Below are 25408 nucleotides of genomic sequence, written 5' to 3' on the forward strand. Positions count from 1 at the left end.
TTCTATTTCATGTTTGATTCAGAAGGCATTGATTTCATAATACAGGAGGATTCTTAGGATTAACATGCTATATCAAAAAAGTATGGTGCATGTATTTCATTCAAAGCATGCTATAGATACAAAGAGACATAAACTTTATCCCTGCCCTCAAGGGGTTTACAGTCTGATAGGGGAAGTAAGTGCTCAGGAGAACTGGAATGTTCGGCAGGTGGTGGTGAGTGCCATTAGAGAGGGACAAGGGTGCTGTGAGTTCACAGGTGTGGGAAGGGGGCTTTCTTCAGGTGTCCCTGTCCACAGTCCAGCAGTCCCAGTGGTGGCACCGCAGGTAAGTGGAAGGACCAGTTGATGGCAGCTCCTGGCCCATGGAGTCTAGGCTGTAGAGCCATCAAGACAATAATTTGTATCTTGAACCTCAGAATATTGTCTTTCTCTGTGGGAGGGACCCACTGTCCCCCAAATTGTCCTCACCCAAGTGAGATGATCCATGATACTGGAAATGAATAGTCTCCAGCAAAACTGGGGTGCTCCTGCCCGTGCTGGAATATGTCACAGACAGAGGCCTCTGGCCCCAGGGGCTGTTTGTAGTCGAGACAGCGGGTGCTGGTACTACAGGCCCTTGCTTGGCCTGATGCTGAATGTTAACAGGGCAGCCAGAATGTTGAACCCTGGCCACTCCCTGGGCCTGATAGGAGGTCTTAGGGTCTCACAAGGACAACACTGAAATTGCTGTTCAAAAGGGGCAGGATGGGAGCCATCACTAGGGAGAGGGAAGAGGGAATTTACCAACTTCTGATTTAACCCCTAACCTGCTGAATGTTGGCCAACATTACGTGATAATTTTGTTTGTTTGTTACTTGGTATTTTGTCGTGACAGCCACCATGAGGGAGGAGGTCTTAGCTCCTTTCTGTCTTGAGGAAACCAAAACGCAGGAGGCTTTTCTCTTTAGGATCACACGGCTAAGTTGTGGCTGCGGGGGCACGGGAGGCCAGAGCTGAGACACTTCTGTTCTCCTCTTGTATCCTCTGGTGTAGTACCTGCACCCACATCTGCCAGACCATCCCCCCGTGTGCCCTGCACTCTGCTAATGACCAACTATTGAGTCCTGATCGACATAACCTATCCCTCGTGTGTGCTTAGCCTTTCTCTACAAGGTTAGGGACAAATTAAGCAAGACCCTGCTTGGAAGGGAACTGTCTGTATATAACGCAGCAAACACCAGGTAACACATGTTGTTTGTACTATCCAAGGTCAAAGCCAAAATCTTCATTGGCACTAATGTGTAAAAGTCTTGTGGGCGCCTGGGTGGCTCAGTGGATAAGCCGCTGCCTTCCGCTCAGGTCATGATCTCAGGGTCCTGGGATCGAGTCCCGCATCGGGCTCTCTGCTCAGCAGGGAGCCTGCTTCCTCCTCTCTCTCTCTCTGCCTGCCTCTCTGCCTACTTGTGATTTCTCTCTGTCAAATAAATAAATATAATCTTTAAAAAAAAAAAAAAAAAAGTCTTGTAAGTGACAGCTCCATAGAACCTCTCAGTTCCCTGCTGTCACCTAAAGGTAGGAAGGGGTGATTCTTACCTTGGCTCTTCCAGATGGATTTTTTTTTTAAGATTTTATTTATTATTTGTTTACTATAGAGCAAGAGAGACAGAGCATGAGGCAGAAGGAGAGAGAATCTCAAGCAGGATTTGGACTCAGGGTAGAGCCTGACTCGGGGCTTGAACCCGCAACCCTGAGATCATGACCCGAGCCCAAATCAGGAGTCGGATGCTTGACTGGCTGAGCCACCCAGGCGCCCCTCAGATGGATTTGTAAGCCCCCAACCATCTCTGTGGCAAGAAGCTACTTTTGTAGAGGATTGTGGGTTGTTTTTCATCACATTTCTGTTATCAAAGCAAAGAGAAACCAGTGGACTGGACAGTAACTTAGTGGAAAAGAAGACTGTATCTGCTGATTTTGAAACTTTTATCCAGGATGGAGCCAAAGAAAACATTCACTTCCTCCAGTGATAACCCACGAGTTGGATCCACCCCTTCCCGCCCCTTTTCCTTGAAAAGGTAGATTTTAGTCCAGGGAACAAGAATTTGGGGCTACTTTAAAAAACTGCTGGAAAATTTCTTTTTCTGTCCCAGTTCCCAACAACCAGATACTAGTTTGTTCGTTTGTTCATTTCTTCCTTCCTTCCTTCCTTCCTTCTTCTTCTTCTTCTTTTTTAAAAGATTTAATTTATTTATAACAGAGAGGGATGGTGAGAGAGGAAATACCAGCAGGGGGGAGCTGAGGAAGGAGAAGCAGGCTCCCCACTGAGCATGGATGTGGAGCTCAATCCCAGGACGCGGGGATCGTGACCTGAGCTGAAGACAGATGCCCAACAACTGAACCACCCAGGCGCCCCGAGATACTAGTTTCTTAGTTCTCATCCCCTTGCACTTCTTGACTCTTGCTCATTTGTAGAATTAGTGGGTTGAAAGGGGCTCCTCACATCGACTTGCTTTAGGCATTTCTGCACGCCTCTGTAGCCTCTAGCCGTTGCTTCTCTGGGCTGGGCTCAACTCAACTTGAATTCTGGACCTTTGGGGCATCCCCTGCTGGTTGCTGGAAATGGTGATTCAGTCCTGGGAGGTGACTTGCTTGAGCTGTCTTGTTCTTTTACTCAGAGAGGAAGGGCAGCAGGGGAAAGCTGAAAGCTGTATGCATTTCAGGGAATACGGAGCCATGTTCAGAGGATGGCTGAAGTAGAGCACAGTGACTTCTTTTCCTGAAAGTGCCGTGGAGCTTGCTGGGTCCGTGTTGCACATCAGACATCAGTTCCCTTGGGCATTGCATCAAGGAGGCCAGGAAATTTTTATTGTTTGGTTCTCTTGCTCAACACACACATTCTCAAGGTCTTTCACTGACCTGTGACATGTAGTCATTCTTGGTTTTGCATACTGCCCATCTGATCCTGTGGTTTCCATCAGAGATTTGGAAATCCTGGGTTATGTACACAGTGGTGTGAATACCTGTGACCTCCCACTCCTCTGGGTGTGGCTCTGGCGGGTGGTGGGAAGGCCCAGGATAGGCCAGGGCAAGCTGCCAGCAAAAATAGAACGCGCTATCACTTCTCCGTCTCCTGGATTTATGGGCCCGGCTCTGATTGCTGGGTCAATGGGCAGGTCTCTCAGCGGTCATGCAAAATCACATCACCACAGCCTCAGTCTTACTCTTGGAGGCTTCCCTCAGGCCACTGCTTGTTCTATTGTAGCTGAGAAGCACAGGGGAGCGTGGGGCAGAACTAGCCCCTCCGGTTCTTCGACGGTCAGTCAGCAGGTCAGCACTTTCCTGAAGATTTTTGCATGTCTGATCCTTTGCTAGGGCAGGCGCACTTGGGAGATGGACGTCATTCTGCTCCTGGGGAATTCACAGAATGATTGGAGGGCCCATGAGGCAATCAGGCAGCAAGACCAGATAGAACACGACTCTGCACTAAATCATGTAGTGCGGTTTGGCTGGAACAGTGGTTCTAAACTACAGGCAATTTTGCCCCTTGACCTGGGGGACATTTGGCGGTATTTGGAGGTTGTTGATTGTCATAATCTGGGAGGTGGGGTGTTGCTACCAGCACTAATGGGTAGAGACCCGGGATGGTGCTGAACATCCTACACAAAGAATTATCTGGCCCCCAGTAGAGCTGAGGCAGAGAAACTCAAGGCTGGTCTTACTGATGCGTGGTGTGGTGTGTCCAGTCCGCTTAGGGAGCAGTCACAGAAGTCACAGGTCTCAGGGAGAGTGGACTGAGATGTTTGAATATAGGGAAAATAGGTGTACTTCTTCCTGCTGCTTTCCAAGCAATACATATCAAGTACCTACCCAAAGATTTAGAATCTTAACATCATGGTTTCCCCTAATTAGCAGGTACTATGTCTTGTCAAGGGCAGATATGGAGTTAATTTTTTATGGCCAGTAGCTAAGATCCAGCCCTTCCGGAACTGGTAATTTATCCTTTACTCTGCATAGTAGTAATCTGGATACCCGCTTTCAGAAGGATGGGATCTCAGTAGTGCCTAAATAACTTTATATAGTTTAAAGAATAGGCTACAATTATTTCAGTAACAGGCCATATTTTAAGCCAAGTGCCTACTGCTGGGACTTGGGTCTGTTGTACTCTATCTCTGATAAAGTAGTAAATTCCCCTTTTTCTAAGTCATCAGGTGTCTCCTTTAATCTCTCTCTCTCTCTCTCTATATATATATTTTTTAATCTTTTTTTTTTTAAGATTTTGTTTATTTATTTGACAGACAGAGATCACGAGTAGACAGAGAGGCAGGCAGAGAGAGAGGAGGAAGCAGGCTCCCTGCTGAGCAGAGAGCCTGATGTGGGGCTCGATCCCCATGACCTGAGCCAAAGGCAGAGGATTTAACACACTGAGCCACCCAGGCGCCCCTATATATATATATATATATTTTTTTTTTTTTTTAAGATTTTATTTGTTTATTTGACATACAGAGATCACAAGGAGGCAGAGAGGCAGGCAGAGAGAGAGAAGGAGGAAGCAGGCTCCGCGCTGAGCAGAGAGCTGAGAGCAGAGAGCTCCATCCCAAGACTCTGAGATCATGACCTGAGCCGAACGAACACAGAGGCTTTAACCCACTGAGCCACCCAGGTGCCCCATAGTCTTTATATTTTTTAAAGATTTTATTCATTTATTTGAGAGACAGCATGAGAGAAAGAGAGAGCAAGCGAACATGAATGGGGGCGGGGGTGGTGGTAGAGGGGCAGAGAGAGAGGGAGAAGCGAACTCCCTGCTGAATGCAGAACCTGATCTGGGATCGCAGGACCCTGAGATCATGACCTGAGCCAAAATCAGTTGCTTAACTGACTGAGCCACCCAGGCGCCCCTCCTTTCATCTCTAAATGTCATGTCTTAGAGTTCAGAAAGTTCTTTAAGTTACTCAGAGTCCTTTGGAGACATAGCCTCTGGATTCTGAAGATTTTTTTTTTTTTTAATCTTGTATCTGTTACTGGGGAGACCTTTATTTTATATTTATCTGTATCTATTTATTAGAGAAAAGAGTACGAGCAGGGAGGTAGGGGCAGAGGGAGAGGGAGAAGCAGACTCCTCCCTGACCAGGGACCCTGGCTTGGGGCTCAATTCTAGGACCCTGGGATGACAGTCTGAGCCAAAGACAGGGGCTTACTGACTAAGCCACCCAGGCACCCCTAGTATTTAGCAGTATTCAATCAATTTGTGATAAGCTTAGTAATTTTTTCTAACTTTATAGGCAGGGTATGGACAATAAAGTGTGTGTATCCTGATGCAAGACAGATGGAAAAGACTACTCATAATATTAAGAGCATTTCTTGATATGTAACTCCATTTTTCTACTATATTTTTGCTTAATGCCGTGCTAATAAGTTTCTGTAGTATAGATATCGGAGTTTTTTGTTGTCGTTTACAAAATACATTTTATTTTTAAAATTTACTTAAATTCAATAAATTAACATATAGTGTATTACTAGCTTCAGAGGTGGAGTTCGTGATTCATCAGTCTTGTATAACACCCGGTGCCCATTACATCACATGCCCAGGGAGACCATTTTTATTGTGACACTTTGTCCCAGGTAGAAGTAAATAGTTTCCTTGAACAGTGTCGAACTTTTTACTGGCAGGAAATCTCTGGAACGGTTCTCCAGACAGACAGCAGGCAGGACAAGTCCTGTTATTATTTCTTTTGCTCCCAACCAAAGCCTGCTGCAGTGGGCTGGAACTTCTGAGAAAAAAAATGGGGTTAAATTTAGAATTTTGCTTAAAGCAAGGATGATCTCTGTGATCCCACATGTTCTCTTCTCTGTCAAATGAAACTATGGTGAGTCTCTTTTAAAGCATATCAGTGATAAGTCTACAGGTACCTTCCATATTTCAGATATCTATGAAGGCCATACTTCTTTCCAGGCAGAGAAGTGAGTATTTTATTTGAGCAAGAGCCATTTTTAAGATTAGCAAAGACTTTGATGAGCTAGAACCCAGTCCTAGAAAGAATACTGACCCCAAAGTCAGAAGGCCAGGGCTTCCACCGTCCGGAGTCTGTCATTCTTAGCCTTGGACTACATGGCAGTTCCTTATCTGTAAGACGAGGGTCCTAGCCCTTCTGACCTCTTGCAGGTGCTGGCTGGCAGGCTCAAATGAGAGGCTGCCCATTAAAGAAGCTTGAAAACCTTGAGAGTCCTATATAAATGTGTGTTTTATGTATATTACTTTAATAGTGAGTGTCGTGTGCCTATCATCAGTGCTCCAAACTATGATCCTGAGGCTTTGCCACGTTATAAGTCATTAAAAAAAAATGAATCCTGTTAATGAGATGGTACTTAATTAAGGCACACAATAAACCTGAATATTTCAGGAAGATTTTCAGCAACAAGAGCTGAAACATCAACTTTTTTTTTTTTTTTTTTTTTTTAGCCTAGCAATTTGGTTGTTACAGGGTTCCTCAAAGGCCAAGTCCGTATCTTCTCTGTCATTTTTGTGCCCCTCAGTATCTAGCATGAAAGTTTAGGATAACCCCTAAGCATTCAGTACTTTCCAGTGCGATTTGGGCTTTAGGTCTAGACAACTTGTTCTAGCTGTCTGGCCACTCTGGGCCTTGCTTTCCTTGGTTTCTGTGGGAAAAACTTAACATAAGGGAAAATGCCCAGCCAAGTGCTTGGTAAACACAGATCCTGGGAAGAACTGGGTTTTCTGCAGCCTGTTGAGTGTTGTGGCAAGAGGTTTGTTTTCTGGATTGTCCAGAGCTGTTCCTCTCGTGCAGCGAAGAGGGGCCCTCCTCTTTGTCCGGTCTCTGTTTACATGTCTTGTGCAGTGTGTTGCTTGAGCCCCAGTACGGAAGGTGCACGTCTGCTGTTGATGTTTGGGTCTCTGCAGCTCGCCTTAACCTCAAGGTGAGGGCATGGACGTCTGTTACTGAACTTGAGAGCAGGAGGAGCTAATCAGATGCCCACAGGAGCCAGGCCGTGACAGCGTGAGTGAAGCAGATGGACTTCGTGGACAGCAGGACAGCAGGGATTGTTGGTGGGGGTGGGTGGTGCGTGAGGTGAGGCCAGAGCCTGTGTACATCTGTGAGCCAGCCTGATATGCTGCTAAGGGAATGTAGGCCTGGAATTTGCAAGAGAAGCTAGAAATCTGATTTCTGAATGATTCCTTTTTGTTTGAAAATGTTGACAGCTAGGGGCTTGCCAGGGGCTCTGCTGTAGCTTGCTTGTCTTGAGTTATAATTTTCCACTCTGCTTGAATAAACCTGGTTTTGCTGGTTTAAAAAAAAAATTACCATTAATTCCATTTTTATTTTTAAAGGTTTATTTGTTTTAGAGAGAGACAGATAGAGAGGGTATAAGTGAATGGGCGGGGCAGAGGGAGAGAGAGAGAGAGAGAGTTAAGCAGACTCTGCACTGAGCACAGAGCCTGAGCAGGATTCCATCTCACAGTCCTGAGATCAGGACCTGAGCTAAAACCAAGAGTTGGTCACTTAACTGACCACACCACCCAGGTGCCCCCGTTGATTCCATTTTTTAAAAAATTGAAAAACAAAGGTGCCTGGGTGGCTCAGTCAGTTAAGTGTCTGACTCTTGATTTTGGCTCAGGTCATGATCTCAGAGTCTGGTATTGAGCCCCATGTTGGGCACTGCAGTTGGTGGGGAGTCTGCTTGGGATTCTGTCTCTCCCTTTCCCTCTGCCCCCTCCCTCCCTGTCTCTTGCTCTTTCTTTAATGAATAAATAAATAAATCACTTAAAAAAATTGAAGAACAGGGCATCTGGGTGGCTCAGTTGGTTGGGCGACTGCCTTCAGCTCAGGTCATGATCCCAGAGTCCTGGGATCGAGTCCCACATCAGGCTCCCTGCTCTGTGGGGAGTCTGCTTCTCCCTCTGACCTTCTCCTCTTTCATGTTCTCTCTCACTGTCTCTCTCTCAAATAAATAAATAAAATCTTAAAAAAAAATTGAAAAACAAAGTTACCATGTGGGCATAGAACTCATTAGTGGGCCCATTGTGGTCTGAGGGCCACCAGTTGGCAATCCCTGCTTTCAGGCAGGAGACACGCTGATACAATTAGGAAGGAAAGAACCTCCCTCATGGGACCAACTATAACCACATGATAGTCAGTTGAATCGCCCTCCTTCTCTGCCCGAGTGTCACCTACTCTGTTGAGTGGTGATATCTTGCCCCTTAGCTCTCTGCACTGGCCCTTGCTGAAGATGCCGTACTTCTCAGTGCATTTATTCTGGGGGAGAAGAGGCCAGTAATGAGGGATTGCTGGGGATACCTCGAGGCAGGATTGCTTTTCCTTCTAAGTGTCCAGGGGTTAAAGAATGGCACATTTACCCATTGTCCAGAGCTGCTGTAGCCAGCAAGACCTCACAGGTCTGCATGTGAGAGGACATCAACGAGTAGCCTTTAATAAAACCATGGAATATGTTGCAACTTCCGATCTGTGCTCTGGGATTTTCCTACTAGGGTCAAGTGGCTTTTTCTGAGTTTGTTATTCAGGTTCCTAAGGGTAACACAGGAAATGGATTTTAATTTTTTTTTTTTTTTTTTTGGCTGCTCTGTTTGGGGGCTGTTTAATGAGGATCCAGTTTGCAATGCAGCAGTACTAGTGTGGGTACAAGCGTACCTGACTTTTTTTTTTTTTTTAAAGATTTTATTTATTTAATCGACAGACAGAGATCACAAGTAGGCAGAGAGGCAGGCAGAGAGAGAGGAAGGGAAGCAGGCTTCCTGCTGAGCAGAGAGCCTGATGCGGGGCTCGATCCCAGGACCCTGGGATCATGACCTGAGCCGAAGGCAGAGGCTTTAACCCACTGAGCCACCCAGGTGCTCCCTGACTTGTTTTTTTTTTTTTTTAAGTGTATGTTTATGATATATTACATGTACTTTTTAATGAAGTGAAGCAGAAAGCATTTGACTCATTGTATAGGCCTTGATTCTAAGTGGCTACTCTTAGGGGTAACTTTTGGGATATGTTTGGGATTCTAGAAAAAGAACATTAGAGCATTCCACTTTTAGAGGGAGGAACTATGTATATTGTACATTTTTATAAATCTAGGGCGGTGGTTCTCAAACTTCAATATATGTAAGCCGAACCTGTGGAAGTTCTTTTTTTTTTTTTTTTTTTTTTTTTTAAGATTTTATTTATTTGTGTGAGAGAGAGAGAGCATGAGAAGTGGGAGGGTCAGAGGGAGAAGCAGACAACCTGCAGAGCAGGGAGCCCGATGCAGGAGCTGATCCTGGGACTCCAGGATCATGACCTGAGCTGAAGGCAGTTGCTTAACCAACTGAGGCACCCAGGCGTCCCCGCCATGGAAGTTCTTAACCTACATTCTTAAATACACCGGGTGATTTTTGGGCCCACGGACCATACTTCCGGAAACATGTCTCTATTTTGTTGTGTTTATTATCAAAGTGTGTTCATTGCTTCCTTGGGGCAAATTCACTGTTTGTGGGATGCCATGATTGATTCTGATTCACTGTTGCCCTTCCTCACCCTGTGGGGTATACCAATCTTTGGGAGTCCCCAGACAGAATTGTTCCATGAGACCCTCATAGGCGGAAGTCAATGGACCCTTGCCGCTGCTACAGCAGGGGTCCCCGGGACTCCCCTTACACAGTACACACATCCTGAAGCTGCAGCTGCCTGCATTGGTTCTAGACTTTTCTCCAGTGTTACTGGCTTCAGTCTTTGGCTTTACCCTTCGAGGTACTTCACCCCTAGAGGGAGGGAGACTGGGTATCCTCTAGCCCAGGGAACTGGAGGCTAGAGCTCCTAGGGGTAAAACATGCTATCATATGTGAGGGATGAGGCTGAATCTTATCAGATTAGATTTATTGGCTTGTTTAGGGGAAACTGCCTGCCTGACTGTCCTCTAGGAAAATTACTAAACTCAACCAAACAGCATAAAAATTCATTCCTAATATCCCAGTGCATAGAAAGCAGAGTCTTGGTTAATTTAGCAATGACTTGCCCTTTATCAGAAAGGATGAAACAGAGCTCTTTTAGGTAAGAAAGATTAAAGGAGTAATTGTCATGTATAGTTTATATTGTGAAGGATACAGAAGTAGTATGCGACACTCCCTATCATAAATAAAAAGGGAGATTAGAGGAACCTGTAGGAAACAATAGTTTAGGACTCCTGCTGGATCCTTTCTCTCCGCCTGAATTTACTTTCCTTCACCCCCCAACTCTCTGTAATCTTTTTTACATCCAATTCAAAATGTGTGCCCTTGAACGAATCTACTTATTTCCCTCAGCCCTTCAAATAGCTTAAAATCATTAGTATTAGGGAAAAAACTGATATTAACTATCTTATTGTAAAAATGCAGGTGTAAATCCACAAAAACTTAAAGAATGTTTTTTATGATCACCTACAGATTTTTAAAAAAGATTTTATTTATTTATTTGATAGAGATCACAAGTAGGCAGAGAGGCAGGCAGAGAGAGAAAGGGAAGCAGGCTCCCTGCTGAGCAGAGAGCCCAATGGGTTAGTTAGTGTTAGGATTTGGAGCTCTCGCATCAGGACCCTGAGACCATGACCTGAGCCGAAGGCAGAGGCTTTAACCCACTTGAGCCACCCAGGTGTCCCTACAATTTTTTATTTTTTTTTTTTAAGAACCTGGGACTGAAAGTGCTGCATTTTCAGAATTGGAAGATTCTAAGATAGGATAGAAAGTAGCTGATTCTAAGTTAAGGTTGCTTGCTATCTTTTCTCATTTAGCCATTTCAGATTTATCTGGTTTACGAAGCCCTTTGGTTATAGAGTATTACAAAATCAGATAGCACTCTGGTTCAGTAGATATATAGTGCTAGAATTTGGTCTACTTTCTGGAAAGCCATTCCTGGTTCAAGACTGGAAGGAGAGTTGCTCTTGTTACTTATTTGTAGTAGCAGTCACAAAGCAAAGAGATAAAAAAAGAGAGGAGGGGAGTCCCAAGTTGAAACGTAATCTTAGAGTTGCAAAAATATTTTGGTATTATTCATATATCCAGCAACATTAGAGCCAACAATGAATTTGTAAGTTACTATGTTTTAACTGTAAACTTAACCCACTGAGCCACCCAGACGCCCTACAGTCTCCTTAATCTGGCCCCTTCTCATCACTCAGAACTCCACTCATGTCACCTTCCCCTTCCCAAGGGAGGCCTTTCCTGACTGCTCCATCTAAAATCTCTCGTCCTTGGGCGCCTGGGTGGCTCAGTGGGTTAAAGCCTCTGCCTTCAGCTCAGGTCATGATCCCAGGATCCTGGGATCGAGCCCCACATCGGGTTCCCTGCTCAGCAGGGAGCCTGCTTCCCTCTCTCTCTCTCTCTCTGCCTGCTTCTCTGCCTACTTGTGATCTCTGTCAAATAAATAAATCTTAAAAAAAAATTAAAACCTTTCATCCTATTATCCTGTTTTATATTTTCATAGAGATTATTACTATTTTTTTTTAAAGATTTTTTATTTATTTATTTGACAGAGAGAGATCACAAGTAGGCAGAGAGGCAGGCAGAGAGAGGAGAGGAGGAAGCAGGCTCCCTGCTGAGCAGAGAGCCCGATGCGGGACTCGATCCCAGGACCCTGAGATCATGACCTGAGCCGAAGGCAGCGGCTTAACCCACTGAGCCACCCAGGCACCCGAGATTATTACTATTTTAATGTTAATTTTCAGTCTTCCCCACTTGAACATGTTTAGGATCATTTGGTGTTGTTCTGTAGTTTCAAACAGTGTGCCCCTGTATGAGTTTATTATTATTGTCTGAAAATTCCACATCTTTAATCAGCTCTGGGAAATTTTCAGCTGTCTCTTTAAATATCACATCTCCTCTATATTCTTCTTCTTATTCTCATTTTCCATTTCTATGTCTTTTAATTGGTATAAGCCCTTTGCTGAGTAATTTTCTCAGATCTGTGTCCCAATTCACCAGTTCTCTCTTTAACTTGGTCTGATCTCTGTGTAACCAATCTTTCAAGTTTCTAAATTTCAATAATGATTTTTCTATACATTTTTCCCCCAATCTGCTCAGTCGCTGTTTTCTTCAGTATGTTCATGTCTCATATTTTGTATTCTTTCTTTTTGGTTTCAATAATTTGATACACATTTATATATTATAGATTATCTGATTGTTTTATTAAGTTTTTTTCCAAGAGTCTTAACCTGCTTTCATTGAATTTCCCAAGTCTTGTTCACTATGACTTATTTCTGCATAAGTTTTTGTATTTTCTGTTGTGAGCTCATCTTCAACAGAGCTTTATTTATGGGAATCAGTACCCTGATTGAGGGTAGGTCTCCTCAGAGTTTTGTATTTCTTTTGCCAGATATCACAGGGTCATTGCAAGCCTGAAACCACTTTTTGTGTTCAGTTTTTGCCTTGAGGATTTTTAGACCAAGTAGTAATACAATTCAGATCTCAAATTAGCTTATGGAAAGACCTATGGTTGTGGACTATTAAAGCAGATGGTTTTTTTTTCTCTCAGTTTAGAGGTTTCTTATTGTCACCATGTGCCAACAGGCTAATTTTTTCCTAGCCTTCTCTGTCTTTTTGAGGGTTGTCATTGAATATATCATTTCCAATTGTATATGTCATTTCCAGTTTCCAATTTCCTTGTTTTCAGGTGGGCCCAAGAGCAATAAACAGCCACCTTTTCCAGGGCAACTGAAAAAGCCTGACCTCATTTACCACTTTACTTTCTAGTTCCCCCCAACATTTATGAGCCCTTGGGCTTTTCCTTACTTTCTTGCTAGCTCAGTTGTGTAATTAAAAGGATATTGTTATAAAGCCACTATTTATAGGAGTTTTGACAAAGAAGAATTTTTAAAGTTACCAACCTAGCTCTCCTGCCATGGAAGCAGGATTTCTTCTCCCAGAATCCCTTGCTCATTGCTGCAGCGATAGCATCTAGCACAGTGCCTGGCATGTGGGGAGGGATATCAATACATATTTGTTCTTTAATTTGTGGAATTGGACATTTTGATTAGAAATTGTTGCTTCTCGGGACACCAGTGGCTCAGTTGGTTAAGTATCTGCCTTTGGCTCAGGTCATGATCCCACGGTCCTGGGATCTGGGCCCCACATCAGGCTCTCTGCTCAGTGGGGAGTCTGCTTCTTCCTCTGCCACTCCCCCAAATCGTGCTCTTTCTCTCTCACTCTCTTTCTCTCAAATGAAGAAATAAAATCTTAAAGAAAGAAACGGTTCCTTCTCCCTGTAGGGAAAGCCAAAAGTAGTTCTCCCAACTCATTCATACCCTGTAGCCAAGATAGTGTCCTATGCTTTAACACCTGTGAACAATTTCAGTTTTCCTATTTTTTAGTTTCAGACTTTAAAACTTCGGTGCTTTCCTAAGGACATGAAGATGCTGTTGCCAGTTACTAGCAGGGTTTTCCAACCCCATAAATTGGCAAATTAAAACCATCCTTGGGGAACTGTTACTGCCCAGTGTCTCTCTTTATGCTGGTGCTTGGAAAGTTCTTATACTGATTAATTGACCTTTACAGTGACTTAGCTGAGAACAGCAACTCTAAGAGATGGAAACTATTGAGGAAAGTGCTGTTGGTCCCACAGTGGATGCTGCCACAAGAGATGAGATGATTTTTTACATATGTGCAAAAGGTATACTCTTCATCCTTTTCCGTTGTAAAAATGTTCTTTCTAGTTCAGTGTTGGTCTTGCTTGGTTCTCCTTTGTGCCTGTGCTTTTTGTTTGAGGACCATGTGTGCCCTGTATTTCAGAGCCAGTCGCTGGGAAATCTGGGCTGAAGACGCATAGCTATAACAAACGAGGCAGCTGATGGTCATTGCCACCATCGTTCTTGAGATGAGAGACCTCAGCATGAGAGCACGTGTTTCACACGGTTTCTTTATGACAAGTTCTACATTTCTAACAATTTTTTGGCTGTGCAGTTTTATGCAAATGAAAACATTGCTGGGAAGGAGCTGTCCTTAAAATGCAGATCTGATCTCATCACCTCCCTGCACAGACGGGTCCCCACTTACCTAACTTTCCTACCTACTTCTTCTGCAATGTCCTTTTAGTTAAACATCTCTACTTGTACCTTCTCCTTTACCTAGAATGTTCTCCCCATCCCTCTTCCCTGGTTACTAATTTTCCAGCCATGTTGGTGATCTCCATTCAAGGTTACCTTTGTCACAGAAGCTGTCTGGACCAACTTCATGACTAACTCCTGGGTCTTAATCTCTTGTAAACTCTTACCAAACCATGTGTTTTTCTCTTTCTAGTTGTAGTTTTATCTGCGTGATTGCTTTATCAGTCTTTCACTAGACTGCAAGCTCCATGAGGACAGAAATCATGACTGTTGTGGCCACATTCCACACTGGGATGAAACAGCATTCTGCTTTTCAAAAAATTAGTATATGAATAAACCACCTTTCGAGCAAAAAAGGAAGGCGCCCTGAGCACGTTGCCCGTCCTCTCTGCCAAAGTAGGAGATGAAGGCTACTCTTCCCAAAAAGTCAAAGAGCTCCACAAGAGCAGGGTCCTTATCTTTTCCTTCAAAGACAAATGTTGATTTTGTTTGGTTTGGGGTTTTCAGGGAATTTACTGCAACTGAAGTATAAAAAGAAGCTGAAGGAGTGTAACCTCAACCAAGGCAGCTAAAGCTTACTAGTAAAAGCCCAGGCTCTGGGGCCAAGTGAAAGAGCTCGAAACACTCCCTGGCTGTGTGATCTTAGGCAAGTTACTCAGCCTCTCTTGGCCTCTATTCCCTGAGACTGCCCACTTCATAACTTGCTTTCAAGTTAAGATTAAGGAATAGATGTAAGGCATTTAGAACAGTGCCTGGCATAACAGGTGCTCAGTCCACATAAGCTGCATTATTCACCCCCAGTTTGAATAGCCAATGTTTTGTTAACAAACCATTATGCACCAAGCCCCGTGCTTGTATTGGGAGTGGGGGAGATAGGTGAGGAGACAGAGCTCCTGCCCATAGGGAGAGTGCAATTCATTTCTTGGTTCACTTTCTGGAGAGGGTGTGGGAGGGATATTTACTGCCCCCTCTTCAAGACTTGGGCTGAACAACGTAATGTGTGTAAAGTGCTTGAAGATGCTTGGAGGCAAGGCAGAGAATAATCACCTTCCTAAAAGGTGCTGAGAATATTTCATATTTGAACTTTATCCATTCCATTCTCTCCGGTTGCTTTTTCTGTTCTTCATGTGTCTGGAGCAACCCACATTGTCAGTGAACTTGACTCTTCCGAAATAGTTCTAAGTGAATGCAAAGGGCTGCTTAGATGGTCTTTCATGCCCAGCAATAATGGTTCACAGTATAACATTGATATTAAGAGCTCAGAGAAGTTAAGTAACTGATCCAAGTTCACACAGTTAATTCAATTAGCCCAGTGTGAGACCTGTGCTTTAGACCCGGACTCTCAACCTGACTCTTAACCTGTGTCTTCCTCACATTGGTCTTGGAGGTCTTTGAGAGTCTTCTGGGTGATTCGGGATTAGCTCCTTCCCTCCAGAGAAGGCTGGAAGAGCACCAGGCAGCATTTGCACACCGCTGTTCTTTGCTGTCTCTTTGAGTGAGAGGAGACAGATTTCAGGAGCCCTTATGTTGACCCAAGGCTGCTGTGGAAGGGGTTGGGAGGTGGGTAGGCTAATAAAGACTTAGGGTTGAAGGAGACATGGGAAAGCATCTTTAACTCCTCCTAGGGCCCTTGTGTCCAGGTCCTAGTTCTCTGTAGTGAAGACCAAACCCAAGAGATCCAGGGCCAAACCCTAGGTTCCGGGATCATCCTTTCCTACAGGCAGATTTCTGGAGGAACTTACCTTGGGACTCACATCTCACTTACCCTCCTGCTCCAACATTCCTTCCTTGCTAAAGGTGCATGAGTCTACTTTTTGTCTTCCTTAACCGCCCACCTGCTTTCCTTCCTCCTGTGACAGAGAACAACAGTTTCCATCACCAGGCAGTCTGCGTACTCTGTCAAGGGGCAGGGGAAGAAGAACAGGGGTCGAGATTTCCTGGGTACAAGCGTTTGAGGAACACTGGATTAAATAATGCTTCTGGAGTTCAGCTCTCCCTAGGGAAGTGGAGGCAGAGATGGGAAAAAGAGCGGGATCCTGTGTAGACCAGACTTCTGTGCCAGGGGATGGAAAAGCTGAGAGAAAAGCTGACACCAGTAGGGTCATGAGGATACCACTTGTTTAGATTTCAAACGCGTTCCATTCCACGCTTCACTTAGGACCAGTTGGCTGCCCTGTGTTCAGAGCCTGGACCTCATCTGGCGAATTTCCCCGAGGCAGAAGTGTCACTGGATTCTTTCATGTGTTGGAGTGTAGGCAGCACAGCCCCTTTTAGAAACTATGTGGACACTTTGAACTGTGCTCTTGAGAGTCAGTGCCAAAAGAATGGCATTTCGGGGCCTGGTAAACTTGGGAGAAACTTTTTGATGTCCTTATGAAAGCAGTGTTTTGCTCTGAAGTCAGGGAGGGTGTGTTCTAGCAAAAGAATTGAGCCCAGATCTGCTTTCTCCACGTGCACCAGGCCTCAGAGGAGACCTCCGATGGGGCAGGCCTCCCCTCTCCCGCAAGCCCTCCCCCTACTGCCCGGCACCTCCTTCGTGCTTACAGTGGACGTGGGAAGGCAGAGATGGGGGGAACTCTGTTGGTAGTGTTGTGAAACCCTCACTGTCAGAGCTTTCAGACACCTTTACCATGTTTCCTTCTTCCCAAATCCCTTTCCACAAGGCCATAAGGCCCTTAAAGACCAGGAAACACCTGAGCCTGTGTGGCAGAGACGGGCACTGAGCCCAGGTTCTGGTCTTTAGCTGTGCCCTCTACCTTGTCCTCTCTCTGTGACGTCAGGCACCTGAATGGTCTCTGCCCAGCCTTAGCCCTGTAGCTGGTTGCTGGAGTGCCTTGTTTATACCCTTGGCCAAGTAGACAGTGGAGTGTAAAGCAAGGCCCAGAGAGGAGGAACTGACCGTGTGACTTAAGTTTCCACTGGCAGGCGTCCGCCCGGATGTACGCTGTGGGCAGGGTCAGCCTGAGTAGCAGCAAATACAATGCTGTGGTTTTGGGTTTTTTTGTTTTTGCTCCCCCCTCACCCCCGTTTCTTAGCCCCAGGCTTCTTGAGGGTGCGGACAATGACTTATTCATCTTCTTATCCCACATACCCCAACACAGTGCTTGGCACAAAGACAGCACGTCCAGTAAATGGATTAGTGTTTTTGGCTTAGAATAAACATTGAAAGCCAGATGGAGCTCTTGACTTAGAGGTCTCAGCGAACATGGTGGGGTCCACAGTACACCTGGGGCTGAAGTTCAGGTTGGCCGGTGGGCTATCTCATTTCTTAAATGTGAAATGTCGAAAGACGTCTTCACCCCCCACCCTCATCCCCCCAGGGGTGTGAATAGAATTTAGTGGACTGTGGGGGCGGTTACTCAGCAGTGCCCGTTCTGGAACTGTCCCTGACAAGGCACAGTGTGAATCCTAGGTTCAGTCAAGATCATTTGATAAGCAAAAAATTATCTAGCAAATTGAGATCAGATGAGGTCAGCTGGGCAGTTCGCCCCTTTTCTTAAGAGTGAAGAATTTGGCTGGCAAGTTATCTTGGCCCTCTTTGGAATCACACTGTAATTCACCTTGACCAGTGTGTGTTTTGAAGGACAGGAAGACTGACTCAATGCTAATCCTAGAATATGTACTGCGTTAATTGTTCCAGGAACTTTCACAGAAAAGCTGGTTTTATTTAAAGCGTACTGCTAATTACACGGGAACCAGCATCTTTTTACCGGCTGAGTGGAACACCGGGGCATGGAGTGTTTCTGCTTGGCCGTAAAGAAAGTGAGGCATCTGTTTCCTGTCTGAGGAAAACTTTGCTCTTACCAGTCGTCTTTGTGTGCGGAATCCTCTTCCCCCTTTCATGAACCTTTGTTGTTTTCTTCAATCTGCTGTTGTTTTGGGTTCAAATTTTTTTTTTTTTTCCTTCACGGAATGAACATTGGTTTGGACCGTCTTGGTGAAGGGTGGGCAGATAACCAGCAAGAAAGGGATGAGAGGAAAAGTGGCGTTTAAAAGCTATAGTTTCGGGCGCCTGGGTGGCTCAGTTGGTTAAGCGACTGCCTTTGGCCTAGGTCAGGATCCTTGAGTCCTGGGATCAAGACCCGGGTCGGGCTCCCAGCTCCATGGGGAGTCTGCTTCTCCCTCTGACCTTCTCCCCTCTCATGCTCTCTCTCACTCTTTCTCTCTCAAATAAATAAAGAAAATCTTTAAAAAACATAATAAAAGCCATAGTTTCATATGCTAATTTTTTATTTTTATTTTTTTTTTTAAGGATAAGGAAACCTGTGTGGGTACCAACAATCAGAGCTACATTTGTGACACAGGACACTGCTGTGGACAGTCTCAGTGCTGCAACTACTACTATGAACTCTGGTGTAAGTCCTTGCCCCCCCGGGGGTCTCGGCACCCCAGGGTCCTACCGGTTACTGGCTCTGCTCATTGGGAAGCAGGGGGCTGGGCACCTTTTCTCCTCTCTGGGACAGGTTGTGAGTCAAATCTGTTGCTGGGTCTGGAAGCAGCTGCTCTGTAGAGAAGGAGTGCTCATGGGCTAAAGACTGAAGAATATGGAGGCGCCTGGGTGGCTCAGTGGGTTAAAGCCTCTGCCTTTGGCTCCGGTCATGATCGCAGGGTTCTGGGATGGAACCCCGCATCAGTCTCTCTCCTCAGCAGGGAGCCTGCTTCCTCCTCTTCTGTCTCTCTCTGCCTGCCTCTCTGCCTACTTATGATCTCTGTCTGTCAAATAAATAAATAAAATCTTTGAAAAAAAGGGGGGGGCTGCTAACGAATATGGTCTGAGTCTTCTGAAGAGGCTGTAGTTACCCTGTCTGCTGAGAAAGCTCCTGCCTGGGCTTCCCTCTGATGCCCCCTCCAGTGTGTGCTGAGCAGTGACAACTCCCATCCTTCCCTGGGCCAGGCCAGACACCCAGGCTTTGCCATCTTTGCAAAGAGAGATCACAGCAGCCAAACCACTGTGAATGCTAGACTAGTCTTTGTAAATAGCTGTAATGCCATTTTCTTGTAAGAACATTAAGGGCTTCCAGAATTTCCTACAGAGCATCAAGGCGCTGCCTCTGTTTCTGGTCCCTGTCAGAGGGATCACCTTCCCCTAAGTCCCTGCTCACAGAGCCCTCCTGGAGCGAGGGAGACTATAGAGGTTTAGCCCCCTCTGTTTCTTCCCCAGTGCTCAAGCTGACATGTCTGGAGGTTTGCTTCCCCGGTGTATCTCCCCCTGTTACTCTCAGCTAACTGCTGTGTGGAAACAGTCCTCATCTCACCACTGGTTTGGTTGAGGCCATGAACATGCACCTTCAGACTTGCACAAGGGTGGTGACATTAGCACAGTCTTCAGGGAGCCAGCCAGGTTCAAGGAGTTCACTAACTTGCTTTGTATTCTAATCTTCTCGAAGCTTGGATGAGATACCACAGAATGCTGGACAAGGAATGGGAGGACAGAAGAATCCTTAGGTCAGAGAGTTCCCAGGTGACCAGCAGCACGCTGGTTCTCACACCTGTCTGTAGAGAGGAGAAATGGTAGCTTCTTTCCCTAGATAGTTCTAAGCCCTCATCACTCCCTCCATTTGGAAACAAACTGAGCTGGTTCGTCAAAGTGTGTCTTTCCTGGCCCCGTCGTCCTTGTCCTTTCTCCCCTTTACTCTCTGATCTCCCCACTCCCTGCACACTGGTGATGTGGTCAGTAGGCAGCTGGAAGGGCTATTGTTTGGTATGGAAAGGAAATTAGACTCTTGGCTGGGCAGTCTGTCCCTCTGCATGTAAATGTATCTTATAGCCAGTGGGAGTGGTTCCTCCAAAAAGGACTTCTCCTCCTCCTTATCCTTCCCTTTCGAGGACTGAGGACTGGCTCGTCTGCCTTTCCCAGGAATCCAGGGGCAGTCAAGTGTACAATCCCTTTGCAAGGAGAAGACAGGGCTTGGGGTGTCTATACCAGTCCTCCGTGAATGGAAGCAACCCAGGATTGTTGCTGTTTTAGAAGCGGTCCGGTGGAGGGACTTCCTAGAGGACACAAAGTGCCAAGCAGGTGAACAGACTGTGTTTAAATGTTTTTAGATGCAGATAACTGCAGGGCTCCAATTCTCCCTCCCACCCCTTGTTAAAACAAAAGTCGAAGCTGGGCTGCCCGAAAGCCACAGAGCTGCGGTTGGTTTTTCTGGGGCCCAGCCCAGGCGGCATCAGTTGCAAAAACATGGTGTCGCGGATGGCCTCGTCTCAGATTGACAGAGCCTCCTGGGCTTTTGGCAGAGGCTCAGTAGCCACCAGAATTGGGTCACCGTCGCCGGGGCAGGGGCGGGGCGGGGCAGCAGGGCCGGGCAGCGGGGCCTGGAAGACCTAGATGGCAGGGAGGCGGCCTGAGAACCAGGCACTTCACCCAAGGGCTTAAAGAAAGCCAGAGGAGGAGCTGTTGGGTGGCTAATTCTCTCTCTGGTTGTGATCACTCAGGGAAAGGAGGAGGCCAGAGAACAGAGTCTGGATGAGGAGGAAAGACTCGCCATTCTGTGAGGTGGACCATGCTTTCCAAGTTCTGGAGGGATGGACATTGTCAAAGCAAAACTGTCCTCACTGGTGCCCAGAAATGGGTTCTTGGTCAGGAGATGCCCAGCGAGTGTTCTGCCCCACCCCGGAATTCTTTGGTTTTCCTCCTCCTCAGGGTCTTGACCTCTGCCAGATAGGAGGGAAGATGAGCGTTGGGATAAGCCCCTTCATTTCTTTTTTTTTTGAAGATTTTATTTATTTATTTGACAGAGAGAGATCACAAGTAGGCAGAGAGGCAGGCAGAGAGAGAGGGGAAAGCAGGCTTCCCACTGAGCAGAGAGCCCAATGAGGGGCTCGATCCCAGGACCCTGGGATCATGACCTGAGCAGAAGGCAGAGGCTTTAACCCACTGAGCCACCCAGGCGCCCCAGCCCCTTCAGTTCTTATCAGAACTGAATTTTGGTCACTTTGAACCCATTTCCCTCAAATTGTCTCTAAACTTTGCCTGACATGTGAAAATAATGGGCTTTGCGTTACTCTTTCTGTTTCTTTCCTTTGGAAGAAAATAAAGTCTCTGCCAGGAAATCCTTGGCAGAGTTTCTGTCAGAGTACCTCTTTAACCACAGTTGCCTACAGAGATGGCCTCAGGGGATAAAAGCAAAAAAGACATTTCCACCAGCCTGCTCACCTCTATGGTGCTGAGTCTTCTGTAGACTGAAGACTTTCTCACACGGGCATGCGCATGCACATGCACATGCACCACTTACCCAGACTCCCTTTCTCCATGTCTTTTTAGCATAACCAATGCAGTAGTCATTCCCGGGCCTGCGTCAGATGGGAAGCAAAGGTCCTGCTTTATCACTGAGGCTATCAGAGCTGGTCATCATCATTACTGTTATCCCATACATGTTTTTAATTTTTAAAAATTTTTTTTAAAAGATTTTATTTATTTATTTGACAGAGAGAGAGAAATCACAAGTAGGCAGAGAGGCAGGCAGAGATCGAGAGTGGAAAGCAGGCTCCCTGCTGAGCAGAGCCCGATGTCGGGCTTGATCCTAGGACCCTGAGATCATGACCTGAGCCGAAGGCACAGGCTTAACCCACTGAGCCACCCAGGCACCCCATCCCATACATTTTTATGGCACTTGTCCTTTAATTCATTATTCAATCATTTATTCATTCAGTAAACCCTTATTCCAGGGGTTCTCAAAATTTGGCAAGCCTCTGAATTTCCTGGAGGGCTTATTAAAACATGGATGTTTGGGTCCTGTTTGCAGTTTTTTATTCAGTAGGTGTGAGGTGAACCTATGAATTTACGGTTCTGAAAAACCGCAAGAGAGGCATAAACTGTAGAGAGGCATAATCCTTGCCATCAACAGAGAGACTCCGAGCAGAGAGAGGAGATAAGACAAGATGCCCCACTGGTGAGACAAAGTAGAGAGTGGAATATATGCGCCAGAACTTCTATGAATGTTCAGAAGGACAGTTTGCTTTGGCTAGGCAGGGTGTAGGCAGGCTGCATGGAAGAGGTGGCATCTGAAGTGGGCGCTAAAGGGTGCATAGGATTTAAACATAGGAATAAGGGTAGACTGGTTTCACAGGCAAGGGAACCCAGTAGGCCAGGGCCCCACGGGAAAGAACAGAGTGTACATGATGTTGACCTTTCCCCTGGGGCCATGGGGCTTGTCTGGGAAGGAATGGGAGATGAGGGTACTAATGTGCTTGGAACTCTGTTACATGTGAGACAACAAGAAAGGTCTTCGTGCACATCAAGAACAAACCTGTGAACAATGCCTGTCACCTCCGTGTGTCAGTTCCTTCCTGTGAAGGAACTGTTCACCTGGGTGCAGCTGACAGATTGGGTCAGTGCGCCTCACTCCAAAGCAACCCCCTCCAGCACTGTATGTGTCAGACTGGAGGGGTGACGGGTCCTGGTCGTGGAGGGTCTCAATTGTGTGTGTTTGATTCCCATCTGAGGATGCCCCTCATGGAACAGGCTGAGCAAAGATGGAAACCAAAATTGAGAGAGGCCACCAACATGTTCAGGCCAAAGAACCTGAAGCTGGAACTCCTGATTCTCATCCTAGGAGTCTTTCCACATACCACACTACATTGTGCAGGGAGAGCTTGGAGCTGGGAATTTCTGCTCCTGAAATAATTTCAGGGACCTTCGCTCGGGCACCAGTTTTCCCTTGTTTGGGCCTTAGTTGGGGAGAAGGGAGTGTTTCTGGACAGTGGAATTCCCCTGAGGTGGCATGAAACAGACTGTAGACAAATTCACTTGTTTTTCACCTGCTAACTTTTTCTTTTTAGCTTATCCTAAGATGTCCATTGTTGAGCTGCTCATAACAAAAGCTCAGAGCATTTGCCACCCTTAGCAGAGTGGGAAGTGGAAGCCTGGGGCCTTCTTCTAAGCTGCGATTGGACCTCTGTTCCAGAGGTCCAGGCTTTAACCCACTGGGTTAAAGTCCAGGCTTCTCTGGACAAGGATAGGTTGATCAGTAGCGCTCGGGCTGGTTTTCCAGTGAATTTAGCAAAGAACAGAACCTAGAAGCAGACTTGGACTTGTTTCTCATCCTTGCTTTTTTTAATGGAGTATTTTTGGGGAGAATTTAAAGAGAAATGGAAAGAAAACCCTTCCCATCTGTGGTCACACCTGTAACAACAGTAGTAGTAACAATCTAGGAAACTTACCATACTCCAAGCATGGTTCTGAGTATTAACTCATATGGACCTCACAACGACTGGTAAGGTAGAAATCATTATACTCCCTGTTCTACAGATGAGGGAAGTGAAAACAAAATGACCAAGGTCACAAAGCTAGGCAGTGGTTTTGTGAGCTGTGATCTGAACCAGGTCACTGCCTCTTCTCTTTAGTAATCTACAGTCGTGCTTCTAAGAAGCTTGTCCAGTCTTTGAGATGAACTTGTAAGCCTTTCATGGGCTTCTTTTCCCAAATTGGGGCCTTTTCCATAGTGGCAATGGTAGAAGCTCCTCTAAGCGCCGCAAGACGCCAGGGAGGTCACCGCCGTCCTGTGGGGTAGAAGGAGAGCTAATTCACAGTGTGCTTTGGCTTCCTAATGAGGAATTTCCTGCCCATTTGGGGAGTGGTATTTTCCCAAGTTTATAGTGAACTCAGGGCACATGACTCAGTTCCTACAGTGGGCTGTAATTGTTTTTCAAAACATGTTTTCTATTTTGCTTAGCATGACAAATCCTCCCCACCATGAGGTCACAACGTTCAAAGTTGTCATTGGGAAATGTAATCTCTGGATAGGTGTGTGTTTGGGGAAGAAGAGGGTATGCTTTTGTGTGTCTCTTTCATTAGGTTTTTCTTTTTTAAACTTGTTTGTAAGATCTAAGGAAGAGATCAAAAGTTTGTAGGACTCCATAGGGGACCAGTCTGGGTATTATCCCTTTTAAACTTGGTGGGACACTACTTTGACCAAAATGGCTTTCAAGAGAGTCTATTTTGTGGGGACCCAGATGAGAATGCCTTTTGCCTTTCCACATTAACTCCATCAAGTGGGACCAACTCATTAAGGGTGTTTTCTGGCCTGCGCTAACACTCCATCTTGCCACTGGACCCATTCTTTTTCCAAGTTAGTTTTCCCTCAGTTTTGATCTACACAAATAAGCTTTTGTTGTAGTATATTAGAAATGAAGGAATTATAGGATTCCTGGGCACAGTGGGTTAAGCATTTGTTTTTGGCTCATGTCATAATCTTAGGGTCCTAGGATCAAGTTCCAGGTCAGGCTCCTTGCTCAGCTTCTCCCTCTGCCTGTCGCTCTCCCTGCTTGTGTGCCTCCTCTCTCTGACATATAAATAAAATCTTAAAATTAGGGGCACCTGGCTGACTCAGGCAGAAGAGCATGTGACCCTTGATCACAAGGTCGTGAGTTTGAGCCCCACATTAGGTGTAGAGGTTAGATTACATAAATAAATAAATAAATAAATAAATAAATAAATGAAAACTTAAGGAAAAAAAAAGAAATGAAATTAGAACTTAGTTTGAGACTTAGATAAATATAACATCATACAACTGGCACATAGTGGGGAGAGTTTTTTTTACCCATAATACTGTGTTAAAAAGTAAGGTGGTGGAGTTTCAGTGAACACATGAGTGGTTCTCTTAGCTATGACTAAGGCAGTTTTGCCAAGGGTGTGTATTCCAGTTGTCTCATTTCTTCCCCCAGTCTCCTTCTGCCCTGCCTAATTTTTCCTTTAAAATTAAAAAAACAAAACAAAACACTACCTCCCTTTTTCTATTATACTTCCAGTTTGGTGGATCTCAGCCTTTTTTCTGGAACAAGAATTCTTGTTCCAGAATTTTCTGGAACAAGAATTCTCAGGAATTCTAGTGACACTCTAATGAATGCTTCAATCCTTTCCCCCAGAAAAACCTATAAAGACACCGTGTTGGTCAGGATAGGTTATAGGTCAGTCTTCGTGACAAAGAAGTCCAACGGAGTAGCCAGAAACAACGTGTTTACTTCTCACACTCTGTCCATCGCAGGTTGGATGGGAGCTTGGTTCCCACCCAATCATCATCCTGATGCCAAACTGATCCCAAAATCTCTGTCTGGAATAATGCTGACTGTCGTGGTAGAAGGAGGACTACAGGAAGGAAGGTCTTACATAAACAAGAGATATCCTGGTCTCTAAGTGACAGAAGTCACTTCCAACCCTTGTTGGTTAGTTAGAACCAATCCCGAAGCTGTGCCCAATCATAAGGGAGCCACAAAGGTCAAGCCTACCCAAATGCCCAGAAGGGGAAAACCAGAAATATGTGGCCAACATGAGAATTAGTACCTGAGCTTTTTCTCATTAAAAGTGTGTGTTTATTTATTTATTTTTCAAAGATTTTATTTATTTATTTGACAGACAAGAGATCAT

At 45.5% G+C, this 25408-nt stretch overlaps 2 protein-coding genes across 3 annotated transcripts in view; one reads left to right on the plus strand and one right to left on the minus strand.

Annotated features, from left to right (window-relative positions):
- The window catches only part of LOC309860384 (uncharacterized protein C10orf95 homolog), a gene marked incomplete at its 3' end in the record, with an annotated part of 370467 nt that overhangs the window by 288656 nt on the left and 56403 nt on the right, over nt 1-25408 (minus strand). The gene's annotated exons all lie outside the window — the stretch shown is intronic.
- Nucleotides 1-25408, plus strand: part of WBP1L (WW domain binding protein 1 like) — a 61886-nt gene that overhangs the window by 27124 nt on the left and 9354 nt on the right. For both annotated transcript variants that reach the window (XM_082722508.1, XM_082722509.1), the window contains exon 2: nt 18296-18398. In XM_082722508.1, the coding sequence (XP_082578634.1) occupies nt 18296-18398 (103 nt within the window). The remainder of the gene's footprint in view (nt 1-18295; nt 18399-25408) is intronic.

Source organism: Mustela nivalis (assembly GCF_964662115.1).
Source record: "Mustela nivalis genome assembly, chromosome: 2".
NCBI classification, from domain to species: Eukaryota; Metazoa; Chordata; class Mammalia; order Carnivora; family Mustelidae; genus Mustela; species Mustela nivalis.